General features: G+C 48.0%; 1 protein-coding gene across 6 annotated transcripts in view; it reads right to left on the bottom strand.

Annotated features, from left to right (window-relative positions):
- Window positions 1-26,240, bottom strand: part of CKAP5 (cytoskeleton associated protein 5) — a 627,586-nt gene that overhangs the window by 371,248 nt on the left and 230,098 nt on the right. For all 6 annotated transcript variants that reach the window (XM_069221686.1, XM_069221689.1, XM_069221691.1 and 3 more), the window contains exons 19-22: window positions 20,838-20,895; window positions 20,635-20,760; window positions 18,157-18,299; window positions 14,817-14,991 (exon numbers count right to left, since the gene is read on the bottom strand). In XM_069221686.1, coding sequence (XP_069077787.1) covers window positions 14,817-14,991; window positions 18,157-18,299; window positions 20,635-20,760; window positions 20,838-20,895 — 502 coding nt within the window. The remainder of the gene's footprint in view (window positions 1-14,816; window positions 14,992-18,156; window positions 18,300-20,634; window positions 20,761-20,837; window positions 20,896-26,240) is intronic.

The raw sequence follows: 26,240 nt of genomic DNA, 5'->3' as shown, positions 1-26,240 counted from the left end.
TAGCCCCACCCACCACTATCCAGCGCTCCTACCTCCTCCCAGGACCTTCTTCATGGAGGTCACAGCACAACTCCAATGAGCAGGTGCTAGGCCCAGGTCTCCGGTGCCGCTGCTTCGCTCTTATCTCCTCTGTGCTTTCGCCCCCAGTTATGTGCAGGCCTTCTCCTTGCTTGTCCCTCATTTTCACTGCTTTCTCCTTGCTGTTTCCCCCCAGTTTTTTTTTTTTTTTTTATGAGTCTTCCCCTTGCTTTTCCTTTGCTTTCATAGCTTTCCTTGCTCCCGCCCCCCACCCCGTTGTGTGCCTTCTTGCTTTTCCCTTGTTTTCAATGCTCCCCCGAAGCCCCACCCAGTTTAGGGATTCTTCATGTTTTGCTCTCGCTTCCTGCTTTATCATTGCTTTTTCCCCCTCGTTTGTGCTTTCTCATTGCTTTTCCCCCTCGTTTGTGCCTTCTCCTTGCTTTTCTCTTGTTTGCGTGGCTTTCTCCTTGCCTCTCCCCCCAGTTTTGTGTCTTCTCCTTGCTTTCCCTCATTTTCACTGCTTTCTCTTTGCTCCCACACCCCAGCCACCATGCCCCCCCCAATCAGTTTGGGGAGTGTCTTCACCTTGTTTTGCTATAGTCACTTTCTATTTGATTTCTTCTCTTCTTGTGTGCCTTCCTGCTTTTTTCTTGCTTGCACTGCTTTCTCCCTGCTTCCCCCAGTTTGTGTGCCTTCACCTTACGTTTCCCTCGTTTTCACTGCTTTCTCCTTCCTTTTCTCCTCATTGCCACTCCTGCATGCCTCTGTTATTTCAAGCCTCTCTCCCTAGCCCTGCCTACCAGCACCCCTCCCAGGACCTACATAACAGAGGCCACCATGAACCCCATTGACCAGGTGTAAGGAAATGCCTCCTTGGCATGGTTACCCACTGACTTTTTGCCTTTGCTGATGCTATGTTTTGAATTGAAAGTGTGCTGAGGCCTGCTAACCAGGCCCCAGCACCAGTGTTCTTTCCCTAACCTGTACTTTTGATTCCACAATTGGCACACCCTGGCATCCAGATAAGTCCTTTGTAACTGGTACCTCTGGTACCAAGGGCCCTGATGCCAGGGAAGGTCTCTAAGGGCTGCAGCATGTATTATGCCACCCTAGAGACCCCTCACTCAGCACAGACACCCTGCTTACCAGCTTGTGTGTGCTAGTGAGAACAAAATGAGTAAGTCGACATGGCACTCCCCTCAGGGTGCCATGCCAGCCTCTCCCTGCCTATGCAGTATAGGTAAGACACCCCTCTAGCAGGCCTTACAGCCCTAAGGCAGGGTGCACTATACCATAGGTGAGGGTACCAGTGCATGAGCACTGTGCCCCTACAGTGTCTAAGCAAAACCTTAGACATTGTAAGTGCAGGGTAGCCATAAGAGTATATGGTCTGGGAGTCTGTTTTACACGAACTCCACAGCACCATAATGGCTACACTGAAAACTGGGAAGTTTGGTATCAAACTTCTCAGCACAATAAATGCACACTGATGCCAGTGTACATTTTATTGTAAAATACACCACAGAGGGCACCTTAGAGGTGCCCCCTGAAACTTAACCGACTATCTGTGTAGGCTGACTGGTTCCAGAAGCCTGCCACACTAGAGACATGTTGCTGGCCCCATGGGGAGAGTGCCTTTGTCACTCTGAGGCCAGTAACAAAGCCTGCACTGGGTGGAGATGCTAACACCTCCCCCAGGCAGGAGCTGTAACACCTGGCGGTGAGCCTCAAAGGCTCACCCCTTTGTCACAGCACAGCAGGACACTCCAGCTAGTGAAGTTGCCCGCCCCCTCCGGCCCCGGCGCCCACTTTTGGCGGCAAGGCCGGAGAAAATAATGAGAATAACAAGGAGGAGTCACTGGCCAGTCAGGACAGCCCCTAAGGTGTCCTGAGCTGAGGTGACTAACTTTTAGAAATCCTCCATCTTGCAGATGGAGGATTCCCCCAATAGGATTAGGGATGTGACCCCCTCCCCTTGGGAGGAGGCACAAAGAGGGTGTACTCACCCTCAGGGCTAGTAGCCATTGGCTACTAACCCCCCAGACCTAAACACGCCCTTAAATTTAGTATTTAAGGGCTCTCCCTGAACCTAGAAATTAGATTCCTGCAACTACAAGAAGAAGGACTGCCGAGCTGACAAACCCCTGCAGAGGAAGAACAGAAGACACCAACTGCCTTGGCCCCAGACTCACCGGCCTGTCTCCTGCCTTCCAAAGAACCCTGCTCCAGCGACGCTTTCCAAGGGACCAGCGACCTCTGAATCCTCTGAGGACTGCCCTGCTTCGAAAAAGACAAGAAACTCCCGAGGACAGCGGCACTGCTCCAAAAGAACTGCAACTTTGTTACAAGGAGCAGATTTAAAGACCCTTGCAACTCCCCGCAAGAAGCGTGAGACTTGCAACACTGCACCCGGTGACCCCGACTCGACTGGTGGAGAACAACCAACTCAGGGAGGACCCTCCGGCGACTCTACGACTGAGTAACCAAAGTTGTCCCCCCTGAGCCCCCCACAGCGACGCCTGCAGAGGGAATCCCCAGGCTCCTCCTGACCGCGACTGTCTGAACTCCATTTCCCGACAGCTGGAAAAGACCCTGCACCCGCAGCCCCCAGCCCCTAAAGAAACAGAACTTCTGTGCAGGAGTGACCCCCAGGAGGCCCTCTCCCTTGCCCAGGTGGTGGCTACCCCGAGGAGCACCCCCCTTGCCTGCCTGCATCGCTGAAGAGACCCCTTGGTCTCCCATTGAAAACTGAAGGAAACCCGACGCGTGTTTGCACACTGCACCCGGCCGCCCCCGCGCTGCTGAGGGTGTACTTTCTGTGCTACTTTGTGTCCCCCCCGGTGCCCTACAAAACCCCCCCTGGTCTGCCCTCCGAAGACGCGGGTACTTACCTGCTGGCAGACTGGAACCGGGGCACCCCCTTCTCTCCATTATAGCCTATGTGTTTTGGGCACCTCTTTGACCTTTGCACCTGACCAGCCCTGAGCTGCTGGTGTGATAACTTTGGGGTTGCCCTGAACCCCCAACGGTGGGCTACCTTGGACCAAGAACTGAACCCTGTAAGTGCCTTACTTACCTGTTGAAACTAACAATAACTTACCTCCCCCAGGAACTGTGAAAATTGCACTAAGTGTCCACTTTTAAAACAGCTTATTGTGTTTTATGTAAAAAGTATACATGCTAAAGTAATGATTCAAAGTTCCTAGAGTACTTACCTGCAATACCTTTCAAATGAGCTATTACATGTAAAATTTGAACCTGTGGTTCTTAAAATAAACTAAGAAAATATATTTTTCTATAACAAAACCTATTGGCTGGATTTGTCTCTGAGTGTGTGTGTACCTCATTTATTGTCTATGTGTATGTACAACAAATGCTGAACACTACTGCTTGGATAAGCCTACTGCTCGACCACACTACCACAAAATAGGGCATTAGTATTATCTCTTTTTGCCACTATCTTACCTGTAAGGGGAACCCTTGGACTCTGTGCATACTATTCCTTACTTTGAAATAGTGCATACAGAGCCAACTTCCTACACCAGGTCCGCGGCCCATCTTTACCCGTGATGCTGCATCGCGCCTGCCTTCTCCTTGCTTTTCCCCCAGCTTGGTAAGACTTCTCCATTCTTTCTGGGTTTTTTTTGTTTGCCTTCTTGCTTTTCTGACGTTTTCTCCTCGCTTCCTTATAAGGGTTAATTTTGCCTTGAGTCAGCAGATTTAAGGCTGCCCAGGTGAACTGCTATTGCAGACCTAGAGCCAGGTTTTAACCTGGTTACGGTGGTGGTGGCACAACTAACAGACATTTAACTTAGAAGCCCTTGGGTCCCTATTGTACACAAACTATGGAGTTAAGCTGGATGAGCCAATTTTACACATACTTTGGGGGTCAGAGTGCAAGCATTGGGGACTGACCACTAGAGACTCCAAAATAAGCATCATCAGTACTTTCCTACCAGAGAGGAGGAGACATCTGGGAAGGTTAGGAATACCATCCGGTATGTGGGGAGCCAGTGCAGTTTGCCCACCAAGTCTACTTGGCTGTTCTGAACATTTAGCAGATACTCTGGCTTGCTTATATCATTCTAATATAATTTTAGAAATCAACAACTGGTTCTTATGACTTTTGGCTGCACACTAAAGCACTGAGTCCTACTGACATTTTTAAGTTGAGGCATGAATCGTGCAATGATTCAGCATAAATCCTGCAGGAGTTTTTTTTTAAACCTGTAGGAAGTTGGCTCTGTATGCACTATTTCAAAGTAAGGAATAGTATGCACAGAGTCCAAGGGTTCCCCTTAGAGGTAAGATAGTGTCAAAAAGAGATAATACTAACGCTCTATTTTGTGGTAGTGTGGTCAAGCAGTAGGCTTATCAAAGGAGTAGTGTTAAGCATTTGTTGTACATACACAGGCAATAAATGAGGAACACACACAGAGACAAATCCAGACCAATAGGTTTTGTTATAGAAAAATATCTTTTCTTAGTTTATTTTAAGAACCACAGGTTCAAATTCTACATGTAATATCTCATTTGAAAGGTATTGCAGGTAAGTACTTTTAGGAACTTTGAATAATTACAGTAGCATATATACTTTTCACATAAAACACAAATAGCTGTTTTAAAAGTGGACACAGTGCAATTTTCACAGTTCCTGGGGGAGGTAAGTTATTGTTAGTTTTAGCAGGTAAGTAAGTCACTTACAATTTTCAGTTTTGGGTCCAAGGTAGCCCACCGTTGGGGGTTCAGAGCAACCCCAAAGTTACCACACCAGCAGCTCAGGGCCAGTCAGGTGCAGAGGTCAAAGAGGTGCCCAAAACACATAGGCTTCAATGGAGAGAAGGGGGTGCCCCGGTTCCAGTCTGCCAGCAGGTAAGTACCCGTGTCTTCGGAGGGCAGACCAGGGGGGTTTTGTAGGGCACCAGGGGGGACACAAGTTAGCACAGAAAGTACACCCTCAGCAGCACGGGGCGGCCAGGTGCAATGTGCAAACACGCGTCGGGTTTGTCGTTGAAATCAATGGGAGACCAAGGGATCTCTTCAGCGGTGCAGGCAGGGGGGGGGGGGGGGGGGGGGGGGCCCTCGGGGTAGCCACCAAATGGGCAAGGGAGAGGGCCTCCTGGGGGTCACTCCTGCACAGAAGTTCCGTTCCTTCAGGTGCTGGGGGCTGCGGGTGCAGGGTCTTTTCCAGCCGTCGGGACTTTAGGTTCAGGCAGTCGCGGTCAGGGGGAGCCTCGGGATTCCCTCTGCAGGCATCGCTGTGGGGGCTCAGGGGGGACAACTTTGGTTACTCACGGTCTCGGAGTCGCCGGAGGGTCCTCCCTGAGGTGTTGGTTCTCCACCAGTCGAGTCTGGGTCGCCGGGTGCAGTGTTGCAAGTCTCACGCTTCTTGCGTGGAGTTGCAGGGGTCTTTAAATCTGCTCCTTTGAAACAAAGTTGCAGTCTTTTGGAGCAGGGCCGCTGTCCTCGGGAGTTTGTCTTTCTTGAAGCAGGGCAGTCCTCTGAGGATTCAGAGGTCGCTGGTCCTTTGGAAAGCGTAGCTGGAGCAGGTTTCTTTGGAAGGCAGGAGACAGGCCGGCAGGACTGGGGCCAAAGCAGTTGGTGTCTTCTGTTCTTCCTCTGCAGGGGTTTTTCAGCTCAGCAGTCTTCTTCTTGTAGTTTTAGGAATCTAAATTCTTAGGTTCAGGGGAGCCCTTAAATACTAAATTTAAGGGCGTGTTTAGGTCTGGGGGGTTAGTAGCCAATGGCTACTAGCCCTGAGGGTGGGTACACCCTCTTTGTGCCTCCTCCCAAGGGGAGGGGGTCACATCCCTAATCCTATTGGGGGAATCCTCCATCTGCAAGATGGAGGATTTCTAAAAGTTGGAGTCACTTCAGCTCAGGACACCTTAGGGGCTGTCCTGACTGGCCAGTGACGACTCCTTGTTATTCTCATTTCCTCCGGCCTTGCCGCCAAAAGTGGGGGCCGTGGCCGGAGGGGGCGGGCAACACCACTAGCTGGAGTGTCCTGCGGTGCTGGAACAAAGGGGTGAGCCTTTGAGGCTCACCGCCAGGTGTTACAACTCCTGCCTGGGGGAGGTGTTACCATCTCCACTCAGTGCAGGCTTTGTTACTGGCCTCAGAGTGACAAAGGCACTCTTCCCCATGGGGCCAGCAACATGTCTCGGTTGTGGCAGGCTGCTGGAACCAGTCAGCCTCCACAGATAGTCGGTTAAGGTTTCAGGGGGCACCTCTAAGGTGCCCTCTGGGGTGTATTTCACAATAAAGTGTACACTGGCATCAGTGTGCATTTATTGTGCTGAGAAGTTTGATACCAAACTTCCCAGTTTTCAGTGTAGCCATTATGGTGCTGTGGAGTCCGTGTTTGACAGACTCCCAGACCATATACTCTTATGGCTACCCTGCACTTACAATGTCTAAGGTTTGGCTTAGACACTGTAGGGGCACAGTACTCATGAACTGGTGCCCTCACCAATGGTATAGTGCACCCTGCCTTAGGGCTGTAAGGCCTACTAGAGGGGTGACTTATCTATACTGCATAGGCAGTGTGAGGTTGGCATGGCACCCTGAGGGGAGTGCCATGTCTACTTACTCGTTTTGTTCTCACCAGCACACACAAGCTGGTAAGCAGTGTGTCTGTGCTGAGTGAGGGGTCCCCAGGGTGGCATAAGATATGCTGCAGCCCTTAGAGACCTTCCCTGGCATCAGGGCCCTTGGTACCAGAGGTACCAGTTACAAGGGACTTATCTGGATGCCAGGGTGTGCCAATTGTGGAATCAAAAGTACAGGTTAGGGAAAGAACACTGGTGTTGGGGCCTGGTTAGCAGGCCTCAGCACACTTTCAATTCAAAACATAGCATCAGCAAAGGCAAAAAGTCAGGGGGTAACCATGCCAAGGAGGCATTTCCTTACACAACCCCCCCCCCCCAAACGAAAGAGGATGAGACTAACCTTTCCCAAGAGAGTCTTCATTTTCTAAGTGGAAGAACCTGGAAAGGCCATCTGCATTGGCATGGGCAGTCCCAGGTCTGTGTTCCACTATAAAGTCCATTCCCTGTAGGGAGATGGACCACCTCAACAGTTTTGGATTTTCACCTTTCATTTGCATCAGCCATCTGAGAGATCTGTGGTCAGTCTGAACTAGGAAGTGAGTACCAAAGAGGTATGGTCTCAGCTTCTTCAGGGACCAAACCACAGCAAAGGCCTCCCTCTCAATGGCACTCCAACGCTGCTCCCTGGGGAGTAACCTCCTGCTAATGAAAGCAACAGGCTGGTCAAGGCCATCATCATTTGTTTGGGACAAAACTGCCCCTACCCCATGTTCAGAGGCATCTGTCTGCACAATGAACTGCTTGGAGTAATCTGGAGCTTTTAAAACTGGTGCTGTGCGCATAGCTTGTTTCAGGGTGTCAAAGGCCTGTTGGCATTCTACAGTCCAGTTTACTTTCTTGGGCATTTTCTTGGAGGTGAGTTCTGTGAGGGCTGTCACAATGGATCCCTATCCCTTCACAAACCTCCTATAGTACCCGGTCAAGCCAAGAAATGCCCTGACTTGAGTCTGGCTTTTTGGAGCTGCCCAGTCCAGAATAGTCTGGATCTTAGGCTGGAGTGGCTGAACTTGGACTCCACCTACAAGATGTCCCAAGTAAACCACAGTTCCCTGCCCTATCTGGCATTTGGATGCCTTGATAGAGAGGCCTGCAGATTGCAGAGCCTTCAAAACCTTCTTCAGGTGGACCAGGTGATCCTGCCAGTTGGAGCTAAAGACAGCAATATCGTCAAGATAAGCTGCACTGAAGGACTCCAAGCCAGCAAGGACTTGATTCACCAACCTTTGGAAGGTGGCAGGGGCATTCTTTAAACCAAAGGGCATAACAGTGAACTGATAATGCCCATCAGGTGTGGAGAATGTGGTCTTTTCTTTTGCTCCAGGGGCCATTTTGATTTGCCAGTACCCTGCTGTTAAGTCAAAGGTACTTAAGAATTTGGCAGCCCCTAATTTATCAATCAGCTCATCCGCTCTAGGAATGGGATGGGCATCTGTCTTGGTGACAGAGTGGAGACCTCTGTAGTCCACACAAAACCTCATCTCTCTCTTTCCATCTTTGGTGTGAGGTTTGGGGACTAAGACCACTGGGCTAGCCCAGGGGCTGTCAGAGTACTCCATTACTCCCAATTCCAGCATCTTGTGGACTTCCACCTTGATGCTCTCCTTAACTTGATCAGACTGTCTGAATATTTTGTTTTTGACAGGCATGCTGTCTCCTGTGTCCACATCATGGGTACACAGGTGTGTCTGACCAGGGGTTAGGGAAAAGAGCTCAGCAAACTGTTGCAGGACCTTCCTACAGTCAGCTTGCTGTTGGCCAGAGAGGGTGTCTGAATAGATCACTCCATCTACTGAGCCATCTTTAGGGTTTGATGACAGAAGATCAGGGAGAGGCTCTCTCTCAGCTTCCTGATCCTCATCTGTTACCATTAACAGATTTACATCAGCCCTGTCATGGAAGAGCTTAAGGCGGTTCACATGGATCACCCTCTTGGGGCTCCTGCTTGTGCCCAGGTCTACCAGATAGGTGACCTGACTCTTCCTCTCTAGCACTGGGTAAGGGCCACTCCATTTGTCCTGAAGTGCCCTGGGAGCCACAGGCTCCAAAACCCAGACTTTCTGCCCTGGTTGAAATTCAACCAGTGCAGCCTTTTGGTCATACCAACACTTCTGTAGCTGTTGGCTGGCCTCAAGGTTTTTGCTTGCCTTTTCCATGTACTCTGCCATCCTTGAGCGAAGGCCAAGTACATAGTCCACTATGTCTTGTTTAGGCTCATGAAGAGGTCTCTCCCAGCCTTCTTTCACAAGAGCTAGTGGTCCCCTTACAGGGTGGCCAAACAGAAGTTCAAAGGGTGAGAACCCTACTCCCTTCTGAGGCACCTCTCTGTAAGCGAAAAGCAGACATGGCAAGAGGACATCCCATCTCCTTTTGAGTTTTTCTGGGAGCCCCATGATCATGCCCTTTAATGTTTTGTTGAATCTCTCAACAAGGCCATTAGTTTGTGGATGATAGGGTGTAGTGAATTTATAAGTCACTCCACACTCATTCCACATGTGTTTCAGGTAAGCTGACATGAAGTTGGTACCTCTGTCAGACACCACCTCCTTAGGGAAGCCCACTCTGGTAAAGATACCAATGAGGGCCTTGGCTACTGCAGGGGCAGTAGTCGACCTAAGGGGAATAGCTTCAGGATACCTAGTAGCATGATCCACTACTACTAGGATGTACATATTTCCTGAGGCTGTGGGAGGTTCCAGTGGACCCACTATGTCCACACCTACTCTTTCAAAGGGGACCCCCACCACTGGAAGTGGAATGAGGGGGGCCTTTGGATGTCCACCTGTCTTACCGCTGGCTTGACAGGTGGTACAGGAGAGGCAAAACTCCTTAACCTTCTGGGACATGTTGGGCCAGTAGAAGTGGTTGACTAACCTCTCCCACGTCTTGGTTTGTCCCAAATGCCCAGCAAGGGGAATATCATGGGCTAAGGTGAGAATAAACTCTCTGAACCCCTGAGGCACTACCACTCTCCTAGTGGCACCAGGATTGGGATCTCTTGCCTCAGTGTACAGGAGTCCATCTTCCCAATAGACCCTATGTGTTCCATTTTTCTTGCCTTTGGACTCTTCAGCAGCTTGCTGCCTAAGGCCTTCAAGAGAGGGACAGGTTTCGTGTCCCTTACACAACTCTTCCCTTGAGGGTCCCCCTGGGCCCAAGAGCTCAACCTGATAAGGTTCCAGCTCCATAGGCTCAGTTCCCTCAGAGGGCAGAACTTCTTCCTGAGAAGAGAGGTTCTCTTTTTCTTGTTGTGTTGCAGCTGGTTTCCCAGCTGACTTTCCTTTTCTCTTGGTAGGCTGGGCCTTTCTTCCAGACTCCAGCTCTACTTTTTCACCCTGTGCCTTGCACTGTGCCCTTGTTTTGACACACCAGTTCAGGGATACCCAGCAGGGCTGCATGGGTTTTCAGTTCTACCTCAGCCCATGCTGAGGACTCCAGGTCATTGCCAAGCAAACAGTCTAATGGGATATTTGAGGAGACCACCACCTGTTTCAGGCCATTGACACCTCCCCACTCTAAAGTTACCATAGCCATGGGATGTACTTTAGTTTGATTGTCAGCATTGGTGACTGGATAGGTTTGTCCAGTCAGCTATTGGCCAGGGGAAACCAGTTTCTCTGTCACCATAGTGACACTGGCACCTGTATCCCTCAGGCCCTCTACACTTGTCCCATTAATTAAGAGCTGCTGCCTGTATTTTTGCATGTTAGGGGGCCAGGCAGCCAGTGTGGCTAAATCCACCCCACCCTCAGAGGCTAATGTAGCTTCAGTGTGACACCTGATTTGCTCTGGGCACACTGTTGATCCCACTTGGAGACTGGCCATTCCAGTTTTAGCTGGAGTGGAGTTAGAAGTGGTATCTTTCTTGGGACAGGCCTGGTGTCCAGACTGACTACAGCTACGACACCAGGCCTTTTTGGGATCAAAGTTTTTACCCTTGTACCCAGGATTGTTTTGTGAAGAGGTTCTGGGCCCACCCTCCTGTGCAGGTTTTTGGGGGCCTGTAGAAGACTCTTTACTATTTTTGTTTTTGGCTGTCTCACCACCTTTCCCCTGGGGAGGTTTTGTAACCCCTTTCTTTTGGTCACCCCCTGTGGAAGTTTTGGACACCCTAGTCTTGACCCAATGGTCCGCCTTCTTTCCCAATTCTTGGGGAGAAATTGGTCCTAAGTCTACCAGATGCTAATGCAGTTTATCATTGAAACAATTACTTAATAGGTGTTCTTTCACAAATAAATTGTACAGCCCATCATAATTACTTACACCACTGCCTTGAATCCAACCATCTAGTGTTCTTACTGAGTAGTCTACAAAGTTAACCCAGGTCTGGCTCGAGGATTTTTGAGCCCCCCTGAATCTAATCCTATACTCCTCAGTGGAGAATCCAAAGCCCTCAATCAGGGTACCCTTCATGAGGTCATAAGATTCTGCATCTTTTCCAGAGAGTGTGAGGAGTCTATCCCTACACTTTCCAGTGAACATTTCCCAAAGGAGAGCACCCCAGTGAGATTTGTTCACTTTTCTGGTTACACAAGCCCTCTCAAAAGCTGTGAACCATTTGGTGATCTCATCACCATCTTCATATTTAGTTACAATCCCTTTAGGGATTTTCAACATGTCAGGAGAATCTCTGACCCTATTTATGTTGCTGCCACCATTGATGGGTCCTAGGCCCATCTCTTGTCTTTCCCTTTCTATGGCTAGGATCTGTCTTTCCAAAGCCAATCTTTTGGCCATCCTGGCTAACTGGATGTCCTCTTCACTGGAGTTATCCTCAGTGATTTCAGAGACGTTGGTCCCTCCTGTGAGGGAGCCAGCATCTCTGACTATTATGCTTGGAGTCAGGGCTTGAGAGGCCCTGTCTTCCCTAGATAGGACTGGTAGGGGGGAATCACCCTCCAAGTCACTATCATCATCCTCTGTGTTGCCATCCTCAGAAGGGTTGGCCTTTTCAAACTCTGCCAACAGCTCCTGGAGCTGTAGTTTGGAAGGTCTGGGGCCCATTGTTATTTTCTTTATTTTACAGAGTGACCTTAGCTCCCTCATCTTAAGATGGAGGTAAGGTGTGGTGTCGAGTTCCACCACATTCATCTCTGCACTAGACATTATGTTTCTAAAAGTTGGAATACTTTTTAAGAATCTAAAAACTAGTTCTAGAATCTAATTCAAACTTTTACCAAACTTTTAAACTCTAAAAGAAATGCTAAACAGGATCTAACACAAGGCCCTAGCAGGTCTTAAGAATTTAGAAAAATAGTTCAAATTGCAAAAATCAATTTCTAATGACAATTTTTGGAATTTGTCGTGTGATCAGGTATTGGCTGAGTAGTCCAGCAAATGCAAAGTCTTGTACCCCACCGCTGATCCACCAATGTAGGAAGTTGGCTCTGTATGCACTATTTCAAAGTAAGGAATAGTATGCACAGAGTCCAAGGGTTCCCCTTAGAGGTAAGATAGTGGCAAAAAGAGATAATACTAATGCTCTATTTTGTGGTAGTGTGGTTGAGCAGTAGCATTATCAAAGGAGTAGTGTTAAGCATTTGTTGTACATACACATAGGCAATAAATGAGGTACACACACTGAGACAAATCCAGCCAATAGGTTTTGTTATAGAAAAATCTCTTTTCTTAGTTTATTTTAAGAACCACAGGTTCAAATTTTACATGTAATATCTCATTTGAAAGGTATTGCAGGTAAGTACTCTAGGAACTTTGAATCATTACTTTAGCATGTATACTTTTTACATAAAACACAATAAGCTGTTTTAAAAGTGGACACTTAGTGCAATTTTCACAGTTCCTTGGGGAGGTAAGTTATTGTTAATTTTCACAGGTAAGTAAGTCACTTACAGGTTTCAGTTTTTGGTCCAAGGTAGCCCACCATTGGGGGTTCAGGGCAACCCCAAAGTTATCACACCAGCAGCTCAGGGCCGGTCAGATGCAAAGGTCAAAGAGGTGCCCAAAACACATAGGCTTCAATGGAGAGAAGGGGGTGCCCTGGTTCCAGTCTGCCAGCAGGTAAGTACCCGCGTCTTCGGAGGGCAGACCAGGGGGGTTTTGTAGGGCACCGGGGGGGACACAAGTCAGCACAAAAAGTACACCCTCAGCAGCGCGGGGGCGTCCGGGTGCAGAGTGCAAACACGCGTCTGGTTTACAATGGTTTTCAATGTGAGATCAAGGGATCTCTTCAGCGTTGCAGGCAGGCAAGGGGGGGGCTCCTCGGGGTAGCCACCACCTGGGCAAGGGAGAGGGCCTCCTGGGGGTCACTCCTGCACAGAAGTTCCGTTTCTTTAGGGGCTGGGGGCTGCGGGTGCAGGGTCTTTTCCAGCCGTCGGGAAATGGAGTTCAGACAGTCGCGGTCAGGGGGAGCCTGGGGATTCCCTCTGCAGGCGTCGCTGTGGGGGCTCAGGGGGGACAACTTTGGTTACTCACAGTCGTAGAGTCGCCGGAGGGTCCTCCCTGAAGCGTGGTTTCTCCACCAGTCGAGTCGGGGTCGCCGGGTGCAGTGTTGCAAGTCTCACGCTTCTTGCGGGGAGTTGCAGGGGTCTTTAAATCTGCTACTTGAAACAAAGTTGCAGTTCTTTTGGAGCAGGGCCGCTGTCCTCGGGAGTTTCTAGTCTTTCTTGAAGCAGGGCAGTCCTCAGAGGATTCAGAGGTCGCTAGTCCCTTGGAAAGCGTCGCTGGAGCAGGTTTCTTTGGAAGGCAGGAGACAGGCCGGTAAGTCTGGGGCCAAGGCAGTTGGTGTCTTCTGGTCTTCCTCTGCAGGGGGTTTTCAGCTCAGCAGTCCTTCTTCTTCAGGTAAGTTGCAGGAATCTAATTTCTAGGTTCAGGGAGAGCCCTTAAATACTAAATTTAAGGGCATGTTTAGGTCTGGGGGGTTAGTAGCCAATGGCTACTAGCCCGGAGGGTGAGTACACCCTCTTTGTGCCTCCTCCCAAGGGGAGGGGGGACACATCCCTAATACTATTGGGGGAATCCTCCATCTGCAAGATGGAGGATTTCTAAAAGTTAGAGTCACTTCAGCTCAGGACACCTTAGGGGCTGTCCTGACTGGCCAGTGACTCCTCCTTGTTGTTTTCTTTGTTTCCTCCAGACTTGCCGCCAAAAGTGGGGGCCGTGGCCGGAGGGGGCGGGCAACTCCACTAAGCTGGAGTGCCCTGCTGTGCTGTGACAAAGGGGTGAGCCTTTGAGGCTCACCGCCAGGTGTTACAGCTCCTGCCTGGGGGAGGTGTTAGCATCTCCACCCAGTGCAGGCTTTGTTACTGACCTCAGAGTGACAAAGGCACTCTCCCCATGGGGCCAGCAACATGTCTCTAGTGTGGCAGGCTGCTGGAACCAGTCAGCCTACACAGATAGTCGGTTAGGTTTCAGGGGGCACCTCTAAGGTGCCTTCTGTGGTGTATTTTACAATAAAATGTACACTGGCATCAGTGTGCATTTATTGTGCTGAGAAGTTTGATACCAAACTTCCTAGTTTTCAGTGTAGCCATTATGGTGCTGTGGAGTTCGTGTAAAACAGACTCCCAGACCATATACTCTTATGGCTACCCTGCACTTACAATGTCTAAGGTTTGGCTTAGACACTGTAGGGGCACAGTACTCATGCACTGGTACCTTCACCTATGGTATAGTGCACCCTGCCTTAGGGCTGTAAGGCCTGCTAGAGGGGTGTCTTACCTATACTGCATAGGCAGTGAGAGGCTGGCATGGCACCCTGAGGGGAGTGCCATGTCGACTTACTCATTTTGTTCTCACTAGCACACACAAGCTGGTAAGCAGTGTGTCTGTGCTGAGTGAGGGGTCTCTAGGGTGGCATAATACATGCTGCAGCCCTTAGAGACCTTCCCTGGCATCAGGGCCCTTGGTACCAGAGGTACCAGTTACAAGAGACTTATCTGGATGCCAGGGTGTGCCAATTGTGGAATCAAAAGTACAGGTTAGGGAAAGAACATTGGTGCTGGGGCCTGGTTAGCAGCCTCAGCACACTTTCAATTCAAAACATAGCATCAGCAAAGGCAAAAAGTCAGGGGGTAACCATGCCAAGGAGGCATTTCCTTACAAAACCTGTGGCACCTCTAGATTAAGATTTTTACAGCATGAAATACACTTTAAGCTAAGAAATGTAGCAAACACTTTTTTGAATGGGAATACGGACCTCTTAGCCCTGTACGAGACATGCTGCAAACTTACCAAAATCTTATTGGAGTCATTGAGACGGCCCTTTAAAGCACTGAGCAGCTCTCCGATGTTTGGCTGTATAAATTTGGCCTCATTCAGGAGTGCCACCACTTCATCCAGACCCTCCTTCCGAATCTTCCAGTTCTTATCTCCGATCTTGGAAACCATCTCCGAAGTAATCTTGTCACTAAAAGATGGAATTGTATAAAGATTGTACCTCTGCCAACAAGCACATACATCTACCTACCTATACTGCAGTATCTACACCAAGGAGCGACATGCTTTACTTTCTCTTTCAGGAACTCTCAGAACACCACAGTCCATCACTCACTCCACAATAATCAATATCAAGCATAACAACGACAAACACTTATCAACTGCTGTCAGAAGGAAAGAATCTTACCTGTAATGTCAATGCTCCAGCATCAGTCTTTTATACATTCTTAATCTTAAACCAGTCAATCAGGCTGTGAATCCAAGAGTACCACTGCACGACATTACAAAGAAAACTGAATACATACAACCTGTCTACCTAACTGTGAATCAGACACTAGGACCCACAACTCTTCCCCAGACAGACCTCCAAGGGCCAGTCAAACTGGAACTAAGCTAGAGCCTCATGAAAAGGGGCAAGGGAGGGTTGCAGTCGAAAAGACACCAGTGGTGCAGAGCTAAAGTTAAAATAACGCACTTTTTTCTCCAGCACTGGATATTTCATAGGTTCACATGCTTGGGTCAAGATTAGCAAAGCAGGACCAAAGAGAGTTAGAGGCAGTAAAATGAAACTTGTGTTACGAAAAAGTTCCAGAGCACAGCTGTACAACTCCTTCCCCTTTACAACTTGGTATAGACATAGTATTGCTTTGAGAAAACGTCCAAGTTGCTGCTTTAAATATATATATATTTTTTTTTAATCGGGATTTCATAATAGAGCATTTTCTGCAGACAGCCCTTCAACAGTCCAGCAAGTGATCTGTTCATGGAGTCATGGACCAGAGTTACACCCAATTCATCTGCTAGCATCTTTCATCATTTGAAGGCCAGAGGCTAAGAACTGATGAAAGTCCTTGGTCTTTGCAGGTAAAAGTTAAGATATCGTAGGTCTAGAGAGTGCAAAGCACTTTCCGCTACAGTGGAAGGAATGCTGATAAATATTTTGATTTAAAGGAAAAACTGAACATTAGGAATGAACCTACAATTTGTAGTGGAGAAACCCTTGTTCCCAGAGAATTGCAGGCGCTGTTCTTTATATAGCGCTTGTAGCACACTGTACTACCCGCTAGTGCTAGACTTCTGGTCTGATGCAAAAAAAATCCACCCGGGGTTATCACCATCTTTAGACCAGGAAGTCACACTTCCAATTGTCCAATTTCAATTTGTGGTTCTATAAGTTCTTCAGCTCACTTTGTAAATTTGGCACATTCTGCTAATAGGTTCAAAGGCTTGTGAGCCTCCCGAGGCAACAGTACAGACTGTGTCCCTCCCTGCTTGCAAATACAGGGAGTGCAGAATTATTAGGCAAGTTGTATTTTTGAGGATTAATGTTATTATTGAACAACAACCATGTTCTCAATGAACCCAAAAAACTCATTAATATCAAAGCTGAATATTTTTGGAAGTAGTTTTTAGTCTGTTTTTAGTTTTAGCTATGTTAGGGGGATATCTGTGTGTGCAGGTGACTATTACTGTGCATAATTATTAGGCAACTTAACAACAAAAAAATATATACCCATTTCAATTATTTATTATTACCAGTGAAACCAATATAACATCTCAACATTCACAAATATACATTTCTGACATTCAAAAAATAAACAAAAACAAATCAGTGACCAATATAGCCACCTTTCTTTGCAAGGACACTCAAAAGCCTGCCATCCATGGATTCTGTCAGTGTTTTGATCTGTTCACCATCAACATTGCGTGCAGCAGCAACCACAGCCTCCCAGACACTGTTCAGAGAGGTGTACTGTTTTCCCTCCTTGTAAATCTCACATTTGATGATGGACCACAGGTTCTCAATGGGGTTCAGATCAGGTGAACAAGGAGGCCATGTCATTAGATTTCCTTCTTTTATACCCTTTCTTGCCAGCCACGCTGTGGAGTACTTGGACGCGTGTGATGGAGCATTGTCCTGCATGAAAATCATGTTTTTCTTGAAGGATGCAGACTTCTTCCTGTACCACTGCTTGAAGAAGGTGTCTTCCAGGAACTGGCAGTAGGACTGGGAGTTGAGCTTGACTCCATCCTCAACCCGAAAAGGCCCCACAAGCTCATCTTTGATGATACCAGCCCAAACCAGTACTCCACCTCCACCTTGCTGGCGTCTGAGTCGGACTGGAGCTCTCTGCCCTTTACCAATCCAGCCATGGGCCCATCCATCTGGCCCATCAAGACTCACTCTCATTTCATCAGTCCATAAAACCTTAGAAAAATCAGTCTTGAGATATTTCTTGGCCCAGTCTTGACGTTTCAGCTTGTGTGTCTTGTTCAGTGGTGGTGGTCTTTCAGCCTTTCTTACCTTGGCCATGTCTCTGAGTATTGCACACCTTGTGCTTTTGGGCACTCCAGTGATGTTGCAGCTCTGAAATATGGCCAAACTGGTGGCAAGTGGCATCGTGGCAGCTGCACGCTTGACTTTTCTCAGTTCATGGGCAGTTATTTTGCGCCTTGGTTTTTCCACACGCTTCTTGCGACCCTGTTGACTATTTTGAATGAAACGCTTGATTGTTCGATGATCACGCTTCAGAAGCTTTGCAATTTTAAGAGTGCTGCATCCCTCTGCAAGATATCTCACTATTTTTGACTTTTCTGAGCCTGTCAAGTCCTTCTTTTGACCCATTTTGCCAAAGGAAAGGAAGTTGCCTAATAATTATGCACACCTGATATAGGGTGTTGATGTCATTAGACCACACCCCTTCTCATTACAGAGATGCACATCACCTAATATGCTTAATTGGTAGTAGGCTTTCGAGCCTATACAGCTTGGAGTAAGACAACATGCATAAAGAGGATGATGTGGTCAAAATACTCATTTGCCTAATAATTCTGCACTCCCTGTATACAGCGTGCTGGATACACATACTGCTTGAGAAGATTACATTAGGAAGCACTGCTTTCAAAGCCAGTCTTACAGCACTAGAATCAAGGCAATGTGTCCATCAGAACAGCAAAATCTTCAATCAGACAAATACCTCATAACCATAGTCTACCGGAGAGGGGGTAATTCAAGGCCACCTGGAAAATCAAAAGCTAGGAGAGAGATGGAAGTCCCTTCAAGAGGCGAACCGCTGTATGTTCAGGTATGTCAGAACACAGTGGACTCCACTGAAGCACCTTGATACAAACCCACCTGATATCGGTTCTTGGCAAGAGATCAACAACATCATGCACCCCTTCCTCCTCTGCCTCGTCTCCTTCCTCAGCATCTTCACTGGCACCGCTGCCATGCTTGGAGCTGCCACGAGTTGGTGCCGGGGGAGTTTGCCCCTTCATCTGTCAAAACCAAGAATGAGTATCTCAGAACACTTCACAAACCTGCCGTATGCAAGCAACAACGTATGAAATGACTGAAATCCAAAGTCAACACTGCATGGAGAAATAAAGAAAGTCATCACATTATTAGGGATTTAGGGGCTAAGAGTCAATGAGTTATGTACACACAGCTGTGGCGAAAGTCCTCTGCATAGCTTTTAATGCTTTGTCACTGACCTAGTATGGGACAAGTCTTCTCACTGGGAATATCTGACAACCGGTATTGTCTAGGAAAAGGTTTATTCAGCGCCTCTAACCGGAGTCCTTCCCCATCATGCCTGAACACACAAAGGATGTCTAACATGACGTCTGTGGGACAGTTTAAATGCTAATACATGGACTGGTGGTGTCCTCTCTGAAAGGTGTGGAGATAGCAGCACATTCCCCTTGGTCTTTAGCCTAAGCTTCCGACGCAAGGAAGAACCAAACCACTCCCAGGCATCTTGGCCATTTCTCAAGACAACCAAGGCTCAGAAAGAGGGAAATAGCAGGAGAGCTACTGGTTCATGAACTACTTTATACAATTTTTCCATGCTGCTTGAATCTTGGAGAGATGCCCAAATTCTACCTTAACCAAGTCAAAGGCGCAGGCACGAAGCAATACAACCCATCTGACTTGAAGAGAACCTAGCCATTCCCACTAGTAATGAAAACTCTGGAACCGCTCCTTGGAAGGCCACAGTCCCGAGTGCCTACCTCTTAAAATAAAAACTGCAAAACTGTAAACTTTGCATTTGTATAGCGCACTACTCACCCGTTAGGGTCTCAAAGCGCTGTACGCATACTGCTGTGGAACCCCTCCTGGCTTTTTCCCGTGAGGCGCACACTCCTGAGCACCCCCAGGGTGAAGCCAGGCATCCAAGCGCTGTCAAGGCCGTTGTGGAGATTAAGCAAGCTATTGCGCAGAGTTAGAGTGGGACCCATTAATTAGATTAGGCACCGAGGTGAGAATGATCTGGTCCAAGGGAATTGAGCCCAAGAACAGCCGAGGCAGGAATTGAACCCTGGTCCTAAGAACATGGATTCCAGATGTGCCATTATTCTCCAGTTAAGGACTATATTTAGTTTTAACACATTGAAAACCTTGATACCAAAAAATAGGGCAATGAAACAATTTCTGCATTTACTTCATTTGGGGTTGGGGGGGGGGAGTAGTTTCCCTAGTCTGAATTGGAGAAATACCAGAAAACCACCAAAAATGAGAGATTTCCTTTAAACACTTGTCACCCAGCTTAGTAAACTATAGCAAGCACAGCTAACTCTTGGGAGGTAGAAAGGGTACGTTCAAAGACTATTCCCCCCTCCCCCCTTTATCTTGTAAATATAACACCTAGTAGTAAAACCAGAAATTACCTATATTGCCCTACAGGGACATACATGAACCCATCATACATGTACAGGTTTGTCAGTTCTACAATACAAAAGGCAATCTGTGTGCTTTGAGTCAATGAGCAGTTTGTAAGATGGCCTGTCAGCTAAGAACAACAGGTAGACACTAAATCCAGTTATATGCTCTTAGCACTTGGTTCTTTGCTCAATTCTCATTGACAATTGGGGAAGAAAAGCAGCAACTGCCATCTTTGGCAAACTGACTAGAAAACTAATTTCCAAAATCAAACATCACTCCAGGAAAAATCAAGAGCCTACTGTAAGCAGGATGTGTGGGACATCCCACTTAGCTGCTACGGCTGACAACTCCACACCTAGAGCATGCCACAGATGGTGCTTTACTTTGGGTAGTACGCTGTGCGCAAGACAGTGGCTACTCTCCACCCAAAATGTACAAATATCTTAAACCTCCTCTGGCTGCTTGTTCGCAACAAGCCACTCGGGCAGTGTTGCCCAAAAAAAGATCCTGAGTAGCTGCCACACCTCAGATGGCAGGTGACTCATGTCCAAACTGGAATTCTCCACAAAGAAAGCTTGGCCAAAAGGAAAACATTGAGAGAACACCTTTACTCAGATGGAGCTCAAGTCCTGAGAACAAGGGTGGTGCAATGTCACATGAAAGGCACAAAGGTGCAAAGGTCTTGCAGGTACCTTACAGACCAGATGTTTTGGAAACAAGAAAGTAGCGTTCAATAAAAGAAGCTGAATGAGACAACTGATTAAATAGGTCTGGGGATCCAACCCGATAGGACCAGATTCAAGGCTCAAGTGTCAAAATTATACAGCTCTCCACAAAACATGCAAGAGACTGGCACAATAGCTTTCAAGAGACATTCATCTTGTCCAAGCGTCTGCATTTTAACAGACTGCCAATTCTGCATTAACTATCACTTCAGTACCCTGATACCTTCTCAAACTCTGCGTCTATCTGTGTTAGAAGTGCAGGCTTCTCGTCTTCAAAGAACATGCGAAGGGGTGGTCCGACGTACAAAAACATTCCTCCAAGCAGGGTGATGGCAGACGTCCGGATTGCCTGCAAAATAGTGGAGATATTTAGAGACCACCTCAGAAAGAGGTTTGTGATCACAGAAGAATGGCTGACATACTTACAGGGTTGGTAGCAGCAAGGGCAGTCTTTACATTTGCAATGAAAGCCTTGACATTTAACCTGAAAGAAGTAATAAGTCACAGAAGTTAAACAGTCAAGTCTCCCCCAAACAGTCAATCTCCCATCACAAGATGACAATCACCACAATCAGTACTCGCCATATCTAGGCATTGTCTATAAGGATCAGAAACACCCAGTCCACCACCTCCAATCACCAACAACGTACAGACAGTCCCTTCTACTAACAGCTTCTCCTGCCACCCACAAACAAGCAGTGTGTGAAATACAATTCCATAGCTCAAGGTACAGAGTCTGGGACAAGTTAAGGTACAATGGTTTATCTACAGTGGTGCTATGAAGCTTTACATGGTGAGCAGCAGGATGGATAAGTTACTTACCTGTAAATCCTAGTTCTCTTCCAGGGGTATCCTCATCAAAGTCATAAACATTGAATATTCCCGCCCTTGTGCGGGGACCCCGGAGCATATATAAAATATATACACATTATACATGTGAAACAAACAGTCATGCAGGCTATCATGTTAAAAACAGGCTAAAATGCTTTATTTCTATGAAGTTTTTTTTTTTTTTTTTTTTTTTTTTTTTTTAAATACTACAATAGAGCATAAATAAGTACCCAAGCTCCTAAAACTAGGCTTGGGGAAGTAAGCAGTAGCAAACTCTAGTGAAAAAATAGAGAAAACTGCATTGAAAAACAATGAAGCATTCTTAGCCAATAGGCTGCATGTAGGTTAACACAGGAGAACCATAAAAACTTTGGCACTGTGCCTTTAAGACCCTGAGCACCTCCAGTATCCCACCATGCCTCAGGGGTGAAGGAAAGGTGACAGTTGGTTCACAGTTAGGTCAGTTCTTTTTACGGTGACAATTTGTATAATTGAATCAAAATACTGTCTGTCCTGCACTTCCAGTAGACGTGTGTCCGGGGAGGAGGGTGGGTTGTTTATGACTTTGATGAGGATACCCCTGGAAGAGAACTAGGATTTACAGGTAAGTAACTTATCCTTCTCTTCCAGGGGATCCTCATCAATAGTCAAACATTGAATAGATTAGCAAGCCCATCCCTAAACCCAGCGGACTGTCCGATAGAAGTGCAGGAATAGACATGTCTTACGCAAATAAATTCCTTAGAGAGGCCTGCCCCACTTGGGCATCCGCTCTTGCATCTGAGTCTAAACAATAATGTCTTGTAAAAGTATGGACAGACTTCCATGTAGCAGCCTTACAAATCTCAGATATAGGAACATTGTTAAGGAGAGCAGCTGTAGCCGCTTTTCCCCTTGTGGAATGCGCTCTAGGCCGCGCTAGCAATTGTCTATTAGCTAGCTGGTAAGTATTAACAATACAAGAGACTATCCATCTTGATATTGTTCGCTTAGATGCTGCTTCTCCTGTCCTTAAATGACCATAGTTCACAAACAAGCGGTTAGAGTTTCTAATCGATTTTGTCTTGTCCAGATAAAATTTCAGCACTCTTTTCAAGTCTAATGAGTGCAATGCTTTCTCAGCCGGAGTTTCCGGATTGGGAAAGAACGTCGGTAAAGTTATGGTCTGATTAATATGGAATTCTGACACCACCTTCGGAAGGAAAGATGGGTGAGTTCGCAGAACTACTCTATTGTCATGAAAAACCGTGTACGGTTCTTTTGCAGACAAGGCCTGGATCTCACTGACCCTCCTCGCTGAAGGAATGGCCACCAGAAAAGCCGTTTTCCACGTAAGGTGTTGTAAGGAGGCCTTATGGATAGGCTCGAAAGGAGGGCCCATAAGTTTTGCTAGGACTATGTTCAGTTCCCACGGAGGAGAAGGCCTCCGAATTGGCGGAAAAACTTTCTTCAAACCTTCTAAGAAATCCTTGACTACAGGTTTCGTAAAGAAGGATTCCTGAGAAGGTGACTTGCGATAGGCAGTAATAGCAGACAAATGTACCTTAATAGATGATACCTGCAGACCGGATTTCGCTAGGTGAAGCAAATAGGACAGTATGTCGTCCTCCTGCGCCCGTATGGGATTATGGCCTTGCTGACAGCACCATATGTAGAATCTCTTCCACTTAAAAGCGTAGGAACGCCGCGTGGAAGGCCGTTTGGACTCTTTCAAGATGTTCATGCACTCCTGCGAGAGTCCTAGGTGCCCATACTGCAGGAATTCAGGAGCCATGCTGTTAAGCTCAGAGAGGGTAGGTTGGGATGCAGAATCCTGCCCTCCATTCTGCTCAGAAGATCCGGTCTGCACGGCAGCCTCCTGTGAGGTTTTTCCGACAGGTTGAGGAGATCCGTGTACCAGAATTGTCGAGGCCATTGTGGCGCTATAAGAATCATTCTGGTCCTGGATCCGTAAAGTTTGCTGATCACTGCCGGAATGAGGGGAATCGGAGGAAAAGCGTAAAGAAATGTCCCTGACCAGTCGATCAACAGGGCATTCCCTCGAGATCCTGGACGGTAGAACCTGGATGCGAAGTCTGGGCATTTCCTGTTTACATCGTCTGCGAAGAGGTCCAGTTGAGGCCGACCCCATTGCGCGAAGATGTATTCTGCGACTTCGTCGTGCAGGACCCAATCGTGAACGTCCTCCAGGTGTCTGCTTAGAAAGTCTGCTTCTACGTTCTGCTGACCTGGCAGGTGAACTGCTGTGATTGACATTCCTCTGGCCAGGAGCCAATGCCATATCGCTTGGGACTCTCGTGAAAGGGGTAGGGATCTCGTTCCCCCTTGTTTGTTCAAGTAATACATCGTGGTTGTATTGTCCGTCTGTATCAATAGAGTTTTCCCCTGAATTAGCGGTGTGAAAGACTTGAGAGCCAGATGGACCGCTCTGAGTTCTAGCAGATTGATGTGGTACTGCTTCTCCTTGTCTGACCACAGACCCTGCGCTTGAAAAGGACCCAGATGAGCCCCCCATCCCTGAAGAGACGCATCCGTTACCAGAGTGTCGGATGGAAGTACCTGGTGAAACGGAGCGCCCACTGACAGGTGAGGTCTGTGCATCCACCATCTCAATGACTGCAGTGCTACCTCCGGTAGCCGCATTGTGTCTTCCCAGCGACCTGTTCTTTGGCTCCAATTGGCCTCCAATGCCTCTTGGAGGGGTCTCATGTGGAGTCTGGCATTTGGGACAATAAAGATGCACAATGCCATGGAGCCCAGTAGTGATGTCACCTGACGTGCCGTAGGTGCGCTGGCTCTCAACAGGTCCTGGCACTTCATGTTTATTGAGGACAGTCGTTCCTCCGAAGGATACACTTTTTGTAGTTCTGTGTTTATGATAGCTCCTAGGTAGTGAAGACTCTGCGTTGGAGTCAAGGTTGACTTCTGGTAATTGACCTGAAGACCTAGAGCTTCGCAAACTCCTAGTACAATGTCCCGATGGCTTCTCGCCTGCTCCGGAGAAGAAGCCTTTAGTAGCCAGTCGTCTAGGTATGGATATATGTATATCCTTTGTCTTCGTAGATGCGCCGCCACCACTGCCATACATTTCGAGAAAACTCTTGGAGCAGATTTCAGGCCAAAGGGTAGAACCCTGACCTGGTAATGCTGTAACGCTACTCGAAAGCGCAGGAATTTTCGATGCTTTGGAGCTATTGGGATGTGGAAATACGCATCCTGCAGGTCGATGGAGCACATCCAGTCTCCCTGATGCAGTTGAGGGAAAATTTGGTGAAGCGCTAGCATTCTGAACTTCTAGTTTCTTATGTATTTGTTCAGCAGTCTTAGATCCAGGATTGGCCTGAAAACGCCCTCTTGACCCTTCTTTGCTACTAGGAAGTAACGGGAGTAGACCCCCTTTCCTCTGTGGGCAGGTGGAACCCTTTCTATGGCATTCTTTCTTAGGAGGGCGAGAGCCTCCTTGCGTAGCAAGGTGAGATGAGCCGGATTGTGTTTGGTTGGTGGCAAGTGTGGTGGAGGCTGCTTGAAAAGGAGAGAATAGCCATGTTCGACAATATTGAGCACCCATTTGTCTCTTGTGATAGAGTGCCACTCGTGAAGATGAGCAATAATACTTCCCCCCACCGGAGTGGTGTACAGTGTCGAGGGAAGCGAGACTTCATTGCTTAGTGGGTGCTTTTGGAGTGGACTGTTGAGGTCTACTTGACCCTCGCTCCCTTGTGTTTCTTCGCTGAAACAGAGGGCGTCCCTGTCGTTGCTGAGACCTTTGCGACCAATGAGGGGTTTGAACCCTCTGTTGGAAAGGGCGTCTATGGTACGGTCTGTACCTCCGCCTGAAATCTTTCCTTCTTTCGAGGCCTACCGCCTTCATGGTATCCACCTCGGTCTTCATGCGGGCCATCTCTTCGTCTGCATGGGCACCGAATAGAGAATTCCCGGCAAATGGGAGATTCAGGATACGTTGTTGTGCCTCCTGTTTCAAGCCAGTGAGCCTCAGCCAGGAAGATCTCCTCGCACAGATACCATGTGCGTACCCATGAGCCGCCAAATCCGCCCCATCCGCTGCCGCGCTGATAACTTGGTTAGATACCAGGCATCCTTCCTGTAGAATCTCTTGGAAATCTTGCCTGTCTTCTCTGGGCAATTTTTCTGTAAATCTACTGAGGGAATCCCACAGAGAACGATCGTACCTGCCCAGGAGCGCAGACGCACTAGAGACCTTCATTGCTGAAGCCGCTGTCCCGCACATCTTTCTTCCCAGAGAGTCTAAATGCCTGCTCTCTTTATCCGGGGGTACCGTGGATGAAGATGCCACCGAGTGGGTCTTTCGGGCGGCAGCTATGATCACTGAGTCTGGTGGCGGATCCTTCCTAAGGAATAAAGGGTCTTGCTCTGGAGCCTTGTACTTTTTAAGAATCCGAGCGGGGGCAGACTTAAGCGAGGCTGGGGCCAGAAAAGTGTCCATGGTCGGCTGCAACAAACCAGGCACTAGAGGCAGCAACTTTTTCGACGCTGATCTCTGTTGTAGTGTCTCAAAGATGATTGATGAGGAGGTAGATGGTTCTGGAACCTCTATATTGAGTTTCTGTGCTCCTCTTAGCAACACCTCGTTGAAAGTGGTTATGTCATCCACTGGTGAGACTCTAGCAGGTGGTGAATCTGTAAGAGTAGGTGAGTAACGCCTGACAGAAGAACCTGATGAAGACCAAGAGGGTGATCTTCTTGAGCGCGACCTGGATCTCCGTTGAGAGCGAGATCTGCTGCGGGACGCTGTAGCCGAGCGCCTAGGCCTCGCGGTCAGCTGTCGAGGAGCTGAACGAGCCCGTTCTGCCCCGGCTGTCGGCGATGGCGTTCTTGGCGGGGAGGCAGTGGGTGAATACATTCGCGAATATTGCGAATCTGGGGAGGCCGCTGGTCTGTTGAGGCTTTCCAGCCATCTCGGAGATAGGTTGATGGGCGAGACATGCCCAGGAGATGCTCTTGACCGAGAAGAGTCGC

The sequence above is a fragment of the Pleurodeles waltl genome, chromosome 3_1 (assembly GCF_031143425.1).
Source record: "Pleurodeles waltl isolate 20211129_DDA chromosome 3_1, aPleWal1.hap1.20221129, whole genome shotgun sequence".
Taxonomy (NCBI): Eukaryota; Metazoa; Chordata; class Amphibia; order Caudata; family Salamandridae; genus Pleurodeles; species Pleurodeles waltl.
This window is presented reverse-complemented; position numbering and strand designations above follow the sequence as displayed.